Genomic DNA, 13,539 nt, shown 5'->3' on the forward strand with positions numbered 1-13,539 from the left:
AGCCTTGCTCATTACCTCAATAAAAACTTTAATCGTAAAAAATAGATGTATACTCACAAACGACAAATGTAAACATTAATATCATGACCAACAATGGTCCATGGTCTGAAGAGGTGCACAAGTCCCACATGTGAAAAAAAACACTTGGAAATGCCCGACGTGTTTCGAGGAGCCAACTCAGGCTCTGATGAAAAGATCGCTCCTCGAAATGCATCAGCCATTTCCAAGTGTCCTTTTCACTCGTGCACCTTTTCAGACCATGGACCATTGTTGGTCATGATATGCCCGTTTACATTTGTGAGTATACAACTACTATTTTCGAAATTTCCATTCTATTACTCTTCTGGGGAAACACACTTGTTTTTTTTTTTACCTTCAACGTTTCAGTGATAATGGTAAACAGGACAAATAGAGCGGGTTATTCTTCCGTATCATAGGCACAGACAGCGATAAAAACCTGAAAGATGTTCCAATACTTCTGCTCTCTATCCAAACCCCAAAATTTTGCCTTTAGTTATTCTCTCATTTTTTTTCTTTTGGAGACAGGGCCATTTTAAGAAATTCAGGAAAATTGTCCAAAGCTTGTTAAATGCTTTGCAAATCTGATGACTATTACAGGCAACGATTAAACAATTCTGGAGTATTTGTGGCCTGGGTATATTTGTAATTGTAAAGGGCCATGCTGTTCCAGTGCACTTCAATGTGACTGCAAATATTAAAATCCAGTGCCCATGCATTCCCTATACAGCTATATTTGTGTAGCTTCAGACTGCAGAGAGATATTTTTTCCCTTAAGATTCTGAAACCTTGCAAGGCTTCAGCAGACACAGAGGGTTACAGGATTAGTTTTTTTCAGGAATGCCAAAATGAATCACAAGTTGTGGGTGGGGCTGGGTTCTCTGCACCAAACACATGAAACAGGTAAGAGTTTCACACAGCTGAGTATACAAAGTTTATTTAATTCCAGTATATAAAAGCTGACATATAGTACATCTTTTTAAACCAGGTCTACTATTACTTTGTGTTATTGGAAGAATCTGCGGAAACAATTCTCATCTGAGTACAATGCAGACTGACTACAGGTGCCGTTCAACACACTAAGAGGGCAATTACACTCATGCAAGCAGATAAAAAAAACATTTTAGCTTGAGTGTCACCTGAATTCAAAATCTCACATACTTCTCTAACAGCTAGAGAGAGTACAAAACAGTGTCAAAATCAGAGACCTATAAGGGCATTGTTTATGAGAAGGACAAAGGCTGCCATTGCTGACCTCTTTTTAAAAATAACTGCCTGTTTGTCATACTGCCCTTCATCCTTTAATACTTTGGATCTGTGGCTCTGATACTCGTTCAGGTACTGCAATAAACATAATATTAAAGCCAATGAGTCTGCATAACAGCCAGGTAATTATTTTATATGGAGGTAATCAATGGAAGCCTGCTTATTGCTCATAAGGCTGTATATGGTATAGCATGTGAACACGTGCACAACCATGTAATCATTTGGAAAATGTTTGCCCCTCTTGCTGTGCCATTCGATTTTAATGGCACCCTAAAAACAGATAGCAAGACATGTTTTTACACACAGCAAATGAGGCAAATTGTGCGGTCAAGTACACTGGAAGCTCAACAATGTGCAAAAGCTTCTTTGCCATGTTTGTCACACACAGGTAGTCAATCAAAATGGAAAAAAAATGCACACATGCACGATGCCTGACATCATAAGACATAGTATAAAAAAGACAGGTTCTCTTTTAAAAGGGAATGTAGACAAATACAGAGCTCTGGTATTTGAGGTAGTTGTGTGCTCTATAGTTGAGAGACAGTGCCTTGGATAAAAATGGATGGCAAAGCAAAAACAGTCAGATTTCAGGTAACCCCGCACCCTGACACTTAAGTAATTGAAGTGATTTTCTTTCTGTGTTTTTATTTAAAATCTGCAAAGCAGTGCATGCACAGTGTATGCTATATTTAAGGCATGCCTCTAAGGATAACAGTCACAGCTGCCAGTATGCTCATGTCAGCTCTCAACTGATCAAGCCCTCCAATAGCTGGTGTCATGAATGACAACATGTGCAGCACAAAGGCAACTGCAGATCTAAAAAAGCTAAGACAGCACCATCCATGGCAGATGAGAATGTTTAGTTCCACTTTAAGTGTGCAGGCGGCAGAGAGGCGTTTGGAAAGCGTTTTTACTGCTTCCCAAACGCCTCTGCCAATTCTGCACATTACAGCACATGGTGCTGTTCTAACGGGAGCGTTTGCGTCGTGGCAAAACGGACGCCTCTGGTCGAGTCAGGAGGCTTTGAAGCCTCCTATTCTTGTCTATGGTGCCGCTCCGCAAACGCCCGGCGTTTGCGGTGCGGGGCGTTTGTGGAGCGGTAACACCACTCAAACTGTATTATAGGCGTTTGTGGGGCGTTATTAACGCTCGGCAAACGCCTAGCAACCGCCACTAAACCGCGCATGTGGCGTTTGCGGAGCGTTTGCCGAGCGTTAAAAAACGCTCCGCAAACGCCGGACCAACGCTTGCCAAACGCTATAGGGGCATTTGGCAAGCGTTGGTAAAACTGCCAAGTGTGAACGAGCCCTAAAGCAGAACTTCCTCTAAACATGGAAGTTCCACTTTTTCCTCCTCTGCCTGTATTGGAGTGTTTTTTTTTTTTTCCTCACGGAGTGGGTATCAAGTTTTCACAGGTAAGCCTAGATCACCTGATTTCCCCTCGCCACCTCCTGTCTTATGTCCCAGGAGGCTGTGGGTCCATTGAGCAAGTGCAGCACTACTCAAACTGCTTGCCACATCTGGTGAGGGAAGAACTGAATCCCTGGACTAGTAAGTGTGTGTTTATTAAAAGTCACCAGCTACTGCTTTTTGTAGCTACTGTCTGCCAACCCCCCCCCCCGAGTGAAGTTCCTCTTTATGGTAAAGTGTAAGGATTAGACAAAAGCTCTAGTACACATGGATTTCAGCTTGTATAGGAGCAGTGTGTGCAGCAAACTGCTACAAACATTTCAGCAAGCTTCAAAACAGCTTTCTTGAAGCTTTCAAAGCAACCTTCAAATTTAGTGATGTTAAGCACAAAACATAATGGAACTGCTAGTTGTTACGTAAAATAGGCTGCTAGCAGGCTTTCAGCAAGATTAAAGTAGTGCTGAGTCTGCTAGCAGCTTGTCTAGATGGTTAAGGGCCAAAAGGTACCCAATACATTTGTTAATTCTATGCCTGGTGAGCACAATTTCATGCACCCAGCTGCAGGGACCTTCTGTCAGTTGGACAGCTGAGCTCCTGATCTGTGGTAGAACAGTTTTAGCAGCCAGCCACAAAGATTGTAAGAAGCTCACTGCTTGTCAAAATGTAAACAGTTATTGATACATTGTATTCTGCTGCACCTCTTCAGAGCCACAATTACAATTTTTTTTATTAAAAAAAAAAAAATTTTCTATGTCACCCTTTACTAAATCCTTAATATATCAACCAGCCCTAAAAACTCCTTACCTCTCCCCACTCACTTTAGTTATTTTTTTTTTTTTATACTGTTCATACAAAAGGTTTGTGTTTTCATTCATATTGTTGGTTTTCATGGTATAAGTATTTAAAAAAACACATATGGAATATATTGTGGAAAAAAAACAGCATAATTTAATTTTAAATAATGCCGACATGTACTTTTGGTGACATAATACGTGTTACTGTAAGGTAACACTGGTTGTAAAATTTTAACAAAATGTTGTACTTCAAAACTCTTGGAAGAAAAATACCACCAAAAGAGAGCTTATTTACCCCCCCCCCCCCTTCTGTATATTAAGTAAGGACTGCCAAATTCACAAGCCCACAGACAAAGCGTTAGTAAGGCTCTGAAGTTCATCTTGCTCAAATAACAGTCAGCACATATACTACAGTATATTTTGTATTTAACGTCCTCAAACTGGAATTGAGGCCCATGTCAAGGACGACAATAATTATTCCATAAATATGCCTGCACATTTATAATAATTTAAGAATGAATGACTCATTTATAGTAATTTATTTAAATACACTCTTCAGCTCAGCTGTGCATCACAAGCTTTCCACTGCACTGCATAATTAGACTATTTAGCTCACTATTCAGCTTGTTATGCCCACTGCTGTTTGAGGAATTGGTGAAGAGAATCTGCATGTCATTTGCAATATAAAGCAAACAGCTCAAGTCACATGCTATTTTGTATAACCACCTATTGTCATTTTGTAAATAAGCAACATGGTGTAATATGGATTATAATTCCCTGTCCTATCAATTACAATAAACCAGATTTATTTAGTTTTTTACTGTGATAGTGACACGGCGGGGAATCATGTTCTATAATACACTGTATGTCCCATTCACAAATTACAGTAGTATTTACAGATTGCAGTCTCACAGTCCTGGGACTTGTGCAGCTCAGTAGTGGACTGGTGAGGGGTCTTATCTTTTTATCAATTGTTTAGTAATGAGACCCTTGCAGTCCACCAGACCAGGGTTTAAAAGAATAGCAGCACCAAGTACACTTTCATTCCAACTGCAGCAACAGCCTTTACCCCATTGTCACCATCATACATCGCCAGTGCCTGCTCCCTGAAAAGTGGAGAGCTATCTCACTGCAGTTTTGAAATACAGTATTAAAAATGAGTAGTAAAGATGACCAAAAACAGCAGTATTCATGCACTTTTTAACCAGCTTTCAATCTAATATAAAAACAAAAAGATCAACAAAGCCAATCACCAGCAGGTTTCAATCTTCTTATAATATAGGAGTAAAAAATGCTGGTGGTGGGTTTTGTAGATTTTGCAGTCTACATCTGGTTAAACATACTGGCCTTATATTTTGCCTTGAAACCATTTCTATATACTCATTCCATAATTCCTTTCAGTCTTTCAAAAAATTTGCAAATGGAGATTCAGGCAGCACATGCGGCAAAGAAACACAGAGGGCTGTGTGCAAGGGATGTTAGCAAGTGTTAGTGACAATTGTGTGCCCTGGTTTTCTACAAAGATGTATGATAGCACCCTTCAGTTACTGCGTACGTTCATGATTACTTTTCTTCCGGACAGTCAACATTGGTGCCTTTATGTTTACTTTCCCTGTTAATAGTATAAAAGTTGTTTTATATCAAGAAATGCTGAATTGGAAACTATATGGCGTTAAACGGCACACAAAATTTCCACTACTTATTCTGGATAAGATTTCTGTAAATGAGACAAGTACAGCTGAGTGATACAGTGCAGAGTAAAATAGCATTAAATTGGCAGTTTTTGCATTGCATAAATAGATCCCTACATTTTAAAAACACAAGTAGTCTAAAGAAAAACATGAACAGAAACATACAGTATGTACATCTCTCCATAGTGTGAAATGATTCATTTGTGGAGCCACATGCAAATAGTATATAGCTGGACATTCGATCATTCCACCTTATGGCTATTTGCCATCTGATACCAGACAAGGCTGTGCACCAGAGATCGTAGCACACACTCCCAGGGTACTGGTCAAATAATCGTGGCTCAGACTGGCAATACTTTGCAGCAATATTGAACTACATGATCCCAAAGAAGGTGAGATGATCATTATATTTCACATCTTCAGTATAAAAATGATTTAATGCAAATAGTAACAACATTTTTATTTTAAATTTGTGTTCACACTTGTAAATAAGGGATCTATAGAAACATACATCACTCTCACACTGCCGGCATACGAACCAGTCCTCAGTGTTACTTTGTTTAGAAATATTCAGTTTTGACCTGAACCACACTCTGTGCCTACACGTGAGGATTAAACTGCTGTCATCAAAAATAACACCACTCCCCAGCAGCTTATTATACAGAATGTCTGGATAGAACCTTTCTCTAGCCAGTCACTTTATCAGTGACCTCTCTGTATACAACTGGTTCTGTTTTCAGTATACAAATGGTATTCACTCTGTTAATTTACTGCCATTGTTTACATTCCCAACCTTCAGGTGCACTCACATCTGCACAGCTCAACTCCACCCAGTGCTCTACTATGTCTTCCCACAATTGCTCCCAGTGCATTTATGTCACTTACATGTCCACATATACAGTTGGTCTTTAAAAGCAAACATTTACATTCTGCCATACGTAACAGTAAAATATACTAAAATATCCCAAAACTGGTGTCGCAGATATTGGGTTATATGACCTTGTGCTACTGTCTTAAGACACATGGAAGAGGATCTTTGTTTAATAATAAAAATAATAAACTGTATAAAATCCTGTGATTCACATATAAAATGACGCAGTTTTGTGGCGCAGCCAGAGATGCAATGATGTCACAGTGTCTGCATATACACGGTATCCATATCTTCATGAAAAGAGGCATGTAAATAACCTGTGAATTAAATAAGAAAAAAAAAGTGTCAGGACAGAGTAAGCTTTGGGATGTGCTACAACTTGAGATGTGAAATTTTAGGAAATTATGAAGCCATGGGGAAAAAAAAAATATTTTCTCCCTGGGAAAAAATTTAAAATTTTGGAAAAATTGAAAGAAAAAAAAAATCCAGTGTGCAGTAGTTTTAGAAATTGAAAGTCATTTTGTTACACTGGGTACATGAAATGCGGTGTATATAAAAAGGATTATGCTTGAAATAAAAGTACAGCTTATTCAGTAAATAAACTACACTTGTTTTCCAAAACTTGTGGTGATCCAGAAGCAGCAAAAAGAATGTTTCTGGAATGAGAACTCTGTAGGGAAAAGCTACTTGTGCTTTCATTATGGTCCTCATAATTTATTTCCATTATTTTTTAATGTCTTTAGTGCACCTCTGACATGCAAGGATGTGTTTTATTGACTAGACTGAGTTAACATTATGCTGTGATGGTGGAGAGCATTAATAGGAATCATTTAAAGGTTATAAAGAAACTAATTCGTCAAATTTACCCTCTTACTTGTCTATTAAGAGAGCCCACAAGCAAACTAAACTGGAGCCTTTCCCCTTCAGTGCCCCTAGTGAAAGAAATGCAGATTTCTCTTGTTTGAGAACTGCATTGAGAAGTACAGCATTACTTGAATTGTATTCCAGGATTTGCTTGCCTTCACCTGAGAGAACTTGCAATAATTTAGGACTTTACATAAAGTCTCAGATATTTTCATTATGGTCTTCATGTTATATAGTCTGAATACCATTTCATAGACATTTTTTTTATCATTGTAAAAAAAAACAAAAAAAAAACCCAACATATTACACACTCCTGTTGTTCATTTTATTTTTCCAGATCTTCCAAACCCTAGCTATAAAACATATGATGGTCATTTTAATTTCAGTTACGGAAGTCATCAAATTATGTTACATCTGATGTGTACAAAAATACAGGATAATAATATTATTCTCACTGTTATTCTCCTACGCTGTTCCGTAGTGCAGCCTCTTCACGCAGTGCTGCCATGGCGAGTCGCAAATGTTCCTTTAGCTGGTCAATCTCACGCTCTGAGCGGGACTTGATATTATTCAGCTCCACATAAATGTCTTTGTACTTCTCTGATGCATACCTCTTGTCCTTGAAAAAGATGAGATAAAAACACAATTTGCTCAGAATAAAATACTTATTTCCAGAAATGGGAGGGGGAGCTTGGTCTGATTTGCAGCAGAGGACTGGGAGGACATATGGTCAGCCACTTCTAAGTGCCCGACCAACATATCTGCTGCTAAAATGAACTATAAACTCCTGATGCACGTATACCAAGTTTCAGAAGATGTTGCCCAAACACTTTCAGGATATTCCTCCAACTATTTCAGAAGCTGCAAGGACAAAGTCACCTATTATATAGTGCTAGTGCCCCAAAAGCAGACAATTTAGGCAGAATTTGTACCACATTATCCAAGCCTTACTGGGACACCTTATGATGGAACCTTAGGAGGCATTCCTGAACAAAACACCACCCTTTTTGTTCACTGACACTCACCTAGGTAAATGTTTCTAGAACTGGTAAACTGCAAGGTATTATTTTTTAATCTAGGGTTTAGCTACCCTTTAAGTCTTTTATTGGTATAGATGTACAGTGGATATAGAAAGTCTACACAACCCTGTAAAAATGTCAGGTTTCTGTGATGTAAAAAACTACAAATTAATAAATAATTTCAGAACTTTCTCCACTTTTAAATGTGACCTATAAACTGCACAACTCAATTGCAAAACAAACTGAAATCTTTTAAGGGGGGGAGTAAACATAAAAAAACTAAAATAATTTGGTTGCAGAAGTGTGCACACCCTCTTGTAACTGGGGATGTAGCGTGTGTTTAGAATTAAGCAATCACATTCAAAATCATGTTAAATAGGAGTCAGTACACACCTGCCATCATTTAAAGTGCCTCTGATTAACCCCAAATAAAGTTCAGCTGTTTTAGTAGGTCTTTCCTGACATTTTCTTAGTCGCATCCTACAGCAAAAGCCATGGTCCGCAGAGAGCTTCCAAAGCATCAGAGGGATGTCATTGTTAGAAGGCATCAGTCAGGAGAAGGGTACAAAAGAATTTCCAAGGCAATAAATATACCATGGAACACAGTCCTCATCAAATGGAGAAAATATACCGCAACAGTGACATTATCGAGAACTGGACATCCCTCCAAAACTGATGAAAAAACGAGACAAAAACTGGTCTGTGAAGCTGCCAAGAGGCCTACAGCAACATTAAAGGAGCTGCAGGAGTATTTGGCAAGTACTGGCTGTGTGGTACATGTGACAACAATCACCCGTATTCTTCATGTGTCTGGGCTGAAGTCTCCTAAAAGCATGTAGAAAAATGTGTTATGGTCTGATGAAACTAAGGCTTAACTTTTTGGCCATAATTCCAAAAGAGATATTTGGCGCAAAAACACTGCACATCACCAAAACAACACCATACCCACAGTGAAGCATGGTGGTGGCAGCATCATGCTTTGGGGCTGTTTTTCTTCAGCTGGAACTGGGGCCTTAGTCAAGGTAGAGGAAATTATGAACAGTTTCAAATACCAGTCAATATTGGCACAAAACCTTCAGGCTTCTGCCAGAAAGCTGAACATGAAGGGGAACTTCATCTTTCAACATGACAATGACCCAAAGCATACATCCAAATTAACAAAGGAATGGCTTCACCAGAAGAAGATTAAAGTTTTGGAATGGCCCAGCCAGAGCCCAGGCCTGAATCTGATCGAAAATCTGTGGGGTGATCTGAAGAGGGCTAAGCGCTGGAGATGTCCTCACAATCTGACAGGTTTGGAGTGTTTTTGCAAGGAAGAGTGGGCAAATATTGCCAAGTCAAGATGTGCCATGCTGATAGACTCATACCCAAAAAGACTGAGTGCTGTAATAAAATCAAAAGGTGCTTCAACAAAGTATTAGTTTAAGGGTGCGCACACTTATGCAACCATATTATTTTCGGTTTTTTATTATTACTTCCCTCCACCTAAAAGATTTCAGTTTGTTGTTCAACTGACTTGTACAGTTTATAAGTTACATTAAAGGTGGAAAAAGTTCTGAAATTATTTATCTTTGTCTCATTTTTGTACATGACAAAAACCTGACATTTTAACAGGGGTGTGTAGATTTTTTTTATATCCACTGTATACTGAAGGAAACATCAAATGAATGATTAGCAAGTATGGAAATAAAAAAACTAAGTTATACAGGTAGTACTACTATCTTATATGCAGCAGGAAAAAAATGGCAGCCACACAATTAACTTTATTGCTTTTGCTAGTTTTGCTGGCAGTTGGCCTTATCTCAGAAAAGATTGTTTACCAGGCACGGCAGCCCCAGATTCCATCTGCTCCAGTTTTAGTAAATTTTCCCTTGTGTGTCTCTTCTGCAGTAAAAGTGTTCTGCCATTTAGCGTCTCTTCTACTAAATGTACAATGAGCTGAACATATGCAGGTCAGTGTACCTTCTCAACATGCCCTGGTGCAGGGATGAATTAACTTCCATCCTGGGCCACCTAATGAAGATAGCAGAAGACAGTGAAATTTTAAAAGACAGCTAGGAGAAGATAAGAGTTTAATTCTGGTTTAAGACTTGACAGTGCACAACTAGAAGGCAATTCTAGAAGTGGGCAATACAAAACAAAAATCTCTGGCAGTCAGAACTACTAGTCAGTAAAGATGAACCATCTAATTTGTTTCAAGATATTAAAAAAAAAAAAAAAAAGTTTGACAGCGTCACTGTCAAGCAACTGCTTTTTACAAGCTTGGTTTTCACAGCTGAACATACAACAGAAAGTAGGGGTGAAATGTAATGTAATTCATGTAATTCTGCTATGGGTTTTAATGTTGTATGTCTCATTGTTAGAGATCTCATAGATCAGAGTAGAGTACACAACACACTTTGTGCCTATGCAGAGGACAACGAAATGGATGCCTGTCAAATCAATGATTTTGTTCCATGAGGATGACCATTTTGCTATTGGTTCTTCTGTGGACCGATAGACAAAACATCTATCAATGCAGTATTTCAGAGTGAAATGACGCTCTCTAGAAGACTTGCTAATAACTACATGCACTCCCCCACAATGTTGCTTCATTGGAGCCCTTGGTATATACTTCGTACATCCAGGTAAAGAGGGACATGTATTGTCCTCCCAGGATGCAGCATATAGCTTTAGGCAGTCAATCAGGCCCAACCAATGTCATACGAGAAAGAGGAAGTAAACAGTGTGTAAGCTCTGGCATCATCCAACACAAAGCTCACACAGTTTGGACTTTTAGTTTGTCCCAGAAGGGAAGCATGGAAAGGGCGAGTATCATAGATTAACCTTGTCGCTTTGCTCTGAATAGTGCCAGAGTATCTTTACAGTTGAACACCAGCCAAATTTGTGGAAAACAATTTGAGTGGGTAAAGGTTACAGGATCTCTATGTATGTGTATGATCGGGACATTAGAGATTGTAAGCTCCATGAGGGCAGGGACTGATGTAAATGTACAATATTACTGATGTAAATGTACAATATTATATGTAAACCGCTGTGTAAATTGTTAGCGCTGTATAAATACCTCTAAGTAGGAGCAATTTCTCCTCACATAAAAGGGAGATTTCATCTTACTTTATGTCATGTCTTTTGGGACAAGGGAGGGGAAATAACATCAAATTATAAATAAAAACCTGACAGGTTATTACTATCCCTAACAAACATGAAGCTTTGGCTCCAAGTCAAAGTTGAGTTAATTCTCATTTAGAGTTGTAGTCTGAATCCCTATCATTAATGTTCAGTAGACTTCATCATCTATTCCAAACACCTAGAGTAGTCTCGTAAACATTTACTTTACACTTTGATTGACAAGGGGGTTATTCCTGCTTTTTCACTATGTAAATGTAATCTAGTGCCATGTAAAAATTAAATCTCTTGTCAAATCATGGCTTTGCCATACAAAATGTAACAGTCTAAATGAGAATTTCTAAAAAATAGGAAGGCGCCAACCCAAAAAGTGTGATAGGTAATATCAAGGCAGCCGCCCCTTTAAGTGTAGATAACACTTTACATATGTGCAAAATGAATAAAGATAGGCACTAGCCTTACAAATATATAAGCGCATGAATGAAAACAGAACTTCAAACCAATAAATCAAATAAAACCCACAATTAAATACATACATTAAACTTAACCTGTACATATATAAGTCCAAAATATATGTGTATGTCTCCAGTTACTGTGTCTGTGAACGTATACAGTAACTGGGTGACGATATCTTTTCAAACAATGTGTTCCACCATGTGTAGATAGATAAACTCTTCACTCACCAGACCTACAGTGAGGAACAGAAGTATTTGAACACCCTGCGATTTTGCAAGTTCTCACACTTAGAAATCATGGAGGGGTCTGAAATTCACATTGTAGGTGCATTCCCACTCAGAGAGACCGAATTTAAAAAAAAAAAAAAAAAAAAAAAAAAAAAATCAGGAAACCACATTGTATGATTTTTAAAGAATTTATTTGTCTTGCACTGCTGAACATAAGTATATGAACACCTGAGAAAATCAGTGTTAATATTTGGTACAGAAGCCTTTGTTTGCAATTACAGAGGTCAAACGTTTCCTGTAGTTCTTGACCAGGTTTGCACACACTGCAACAGGGATTTTGGCCCACTCCTCCGCACAGATCTCCTCTAGATCTGTCAGGTTTCGGCTGTCGCTGAGCAACACAGAGTTTCAGCTCCCTCCAAAGATGTTCTATTAGATTTAGGTCTGGAGACTGGCTAGGCCACTCCAGAACTTTGATATGCTTCTTACAGAGCCACTCCTTGGTTATCCTGGCTGTGTGCTTCGGGTCATTGTCATGTTGGAAGACCCAGCCACGACCCATCTTCAATGCTCTGACTGAGGGAAGGAGGTTGCTGCTCAAAATCTCACAATAAATGGCACCATTCATCCTCTTCTTAATACAGTGCAGTCGTCCTGTCCCCTCCGCAGAAAAGCACCCCCAAAGCATGATGTTACCACCCCCATGCTTCACAGAAGGGATGGTGTTCTTGGGATGCAACTCATCCTTTTTCCTCCAAACACGACGAGTGACGTTTAGACCAAAAGGTTCTACTTTGGTCTCATCTGACCACATGACTTTCTCCCATGCCTCCTCTGGATCATCCAGATGGTCATTGGCAAACTTCAGACGGGCCTGCACATGTGATTACTTGAGCAGGGGAACCTTCCGTGCAATGCATGATTTGAAACCATGACGGCGTAGTGTTCTACCGACAGTGATCTTTGAAACTGTGGTCCCAGCTCTCTTCATGTCATTGTCCAGCTCCTCCCTTGTAGTTCTGGGCTGATTCCTCACCTTTCTTATCATCAGTGATACCCCACGAAGTGAGATCTTGCATGGAGCCCCAGTCCGAGGGAGACTGACAGTCGTCTTTAGCCTCTTCCATTTTCTAACAATTGTTCCAACAATTGATCTCTTTTCACCAAGCTGCTTGGCAATTGCCCCGTAGCCTTTCCAGCCTTGTGGAGGTCCACAATTTTGTCTCTGGTGTCTTTTGACAGCTCTTTGGTCTTGCCCATGGTAGTAGTTGGCATCTGACTGACTGTGGGGTGGACAGGTGTCTTTAAAGAGCTCAGACAGGTGCTACTACATTAAATTAATGAGTGGAGTAGAGGTGCACTTTTTAAAGGCACAGTAACAGGTCTTTGAGAGCAAGAATTCTTGCTGTTTCTTAGGTGTTCAAATACTTATGTTCAGCAGTGCAAGACAAATAAATTCTTTAAAAATCATATAATGTGATTTCCTGAATTATTTTTTTTTAAATTCTGTCTCTCAGAGTGGGGATGCACCTACAATGTGAATTTCAGACCCCTCCATGATTTCTAAGTAGGAGAACTTGCAAAATCGCAGGGTGTTCAAATACTTCTGTTCCTCACTGTATGTGGCCAACAAATCAGCCTACAATAGCTGCAACTGCACGAGTAAGAGAATGGTTTTCCATAGAGAACGGGGGATGTTTTGTTCAAAAAAGAATTCAAGAAAAGAACTTAGAATGGTATATAGAAGGGGATCAGGGGTACCAAGGCTGGGCAGAGGGACAAGGGAAGGTGAAGTGA

General features: G+C 39.2%; 1 protein-coding gene across 3 annotated transcripts in view; it reads right to left on the reverse strand.

Moving 5' to 3' along the window:
* Nucleotides 1-939: 939 nt before the first annotated feature.
* TRIOBP (TRIO and F-actin binding protein) overlaps nt 940-13,539 on the reverse strand; it is a 129,955-nt gene continuing 117,355 nt past the window's right edge. For all 3 annotated transcript variants that reach the window (XM_089674277.1, XM_089674278.1, XM_089674276.1), the window contains exons 13-14: nt 7,370-7,533; nt 940-6,367 (exon numbers count right to left, since the gene is read on the reverse strand). In XM_089674277.1, the coding sequence (XP_089530403.1) occupies nt 7,372-7,533 (162 nt within the window). In that variant the 3' untranslated portion in view covers nt 940-6,367; nt 7,370-7,371. The remainder of the gene's footprint in view (nt 6,368-7,369; nt 7,534-13,539) is intronic.

Source organism: Staurois parvus, unplaced genomic scaffold (genome assembly GCF_062004578.1).
Source record: "Staurois parvus isolate SC_StPar_1 unplaced genomic scaffold, SC_StPar_1.0 ptg000149l, whole genome shotgun sequence".
NCBI classification, from domain to species: Eukaryota; Metazoa; Chordata; class Amphibia; order Anura; family Ranidae; genus Staurois; species Staurois parvus.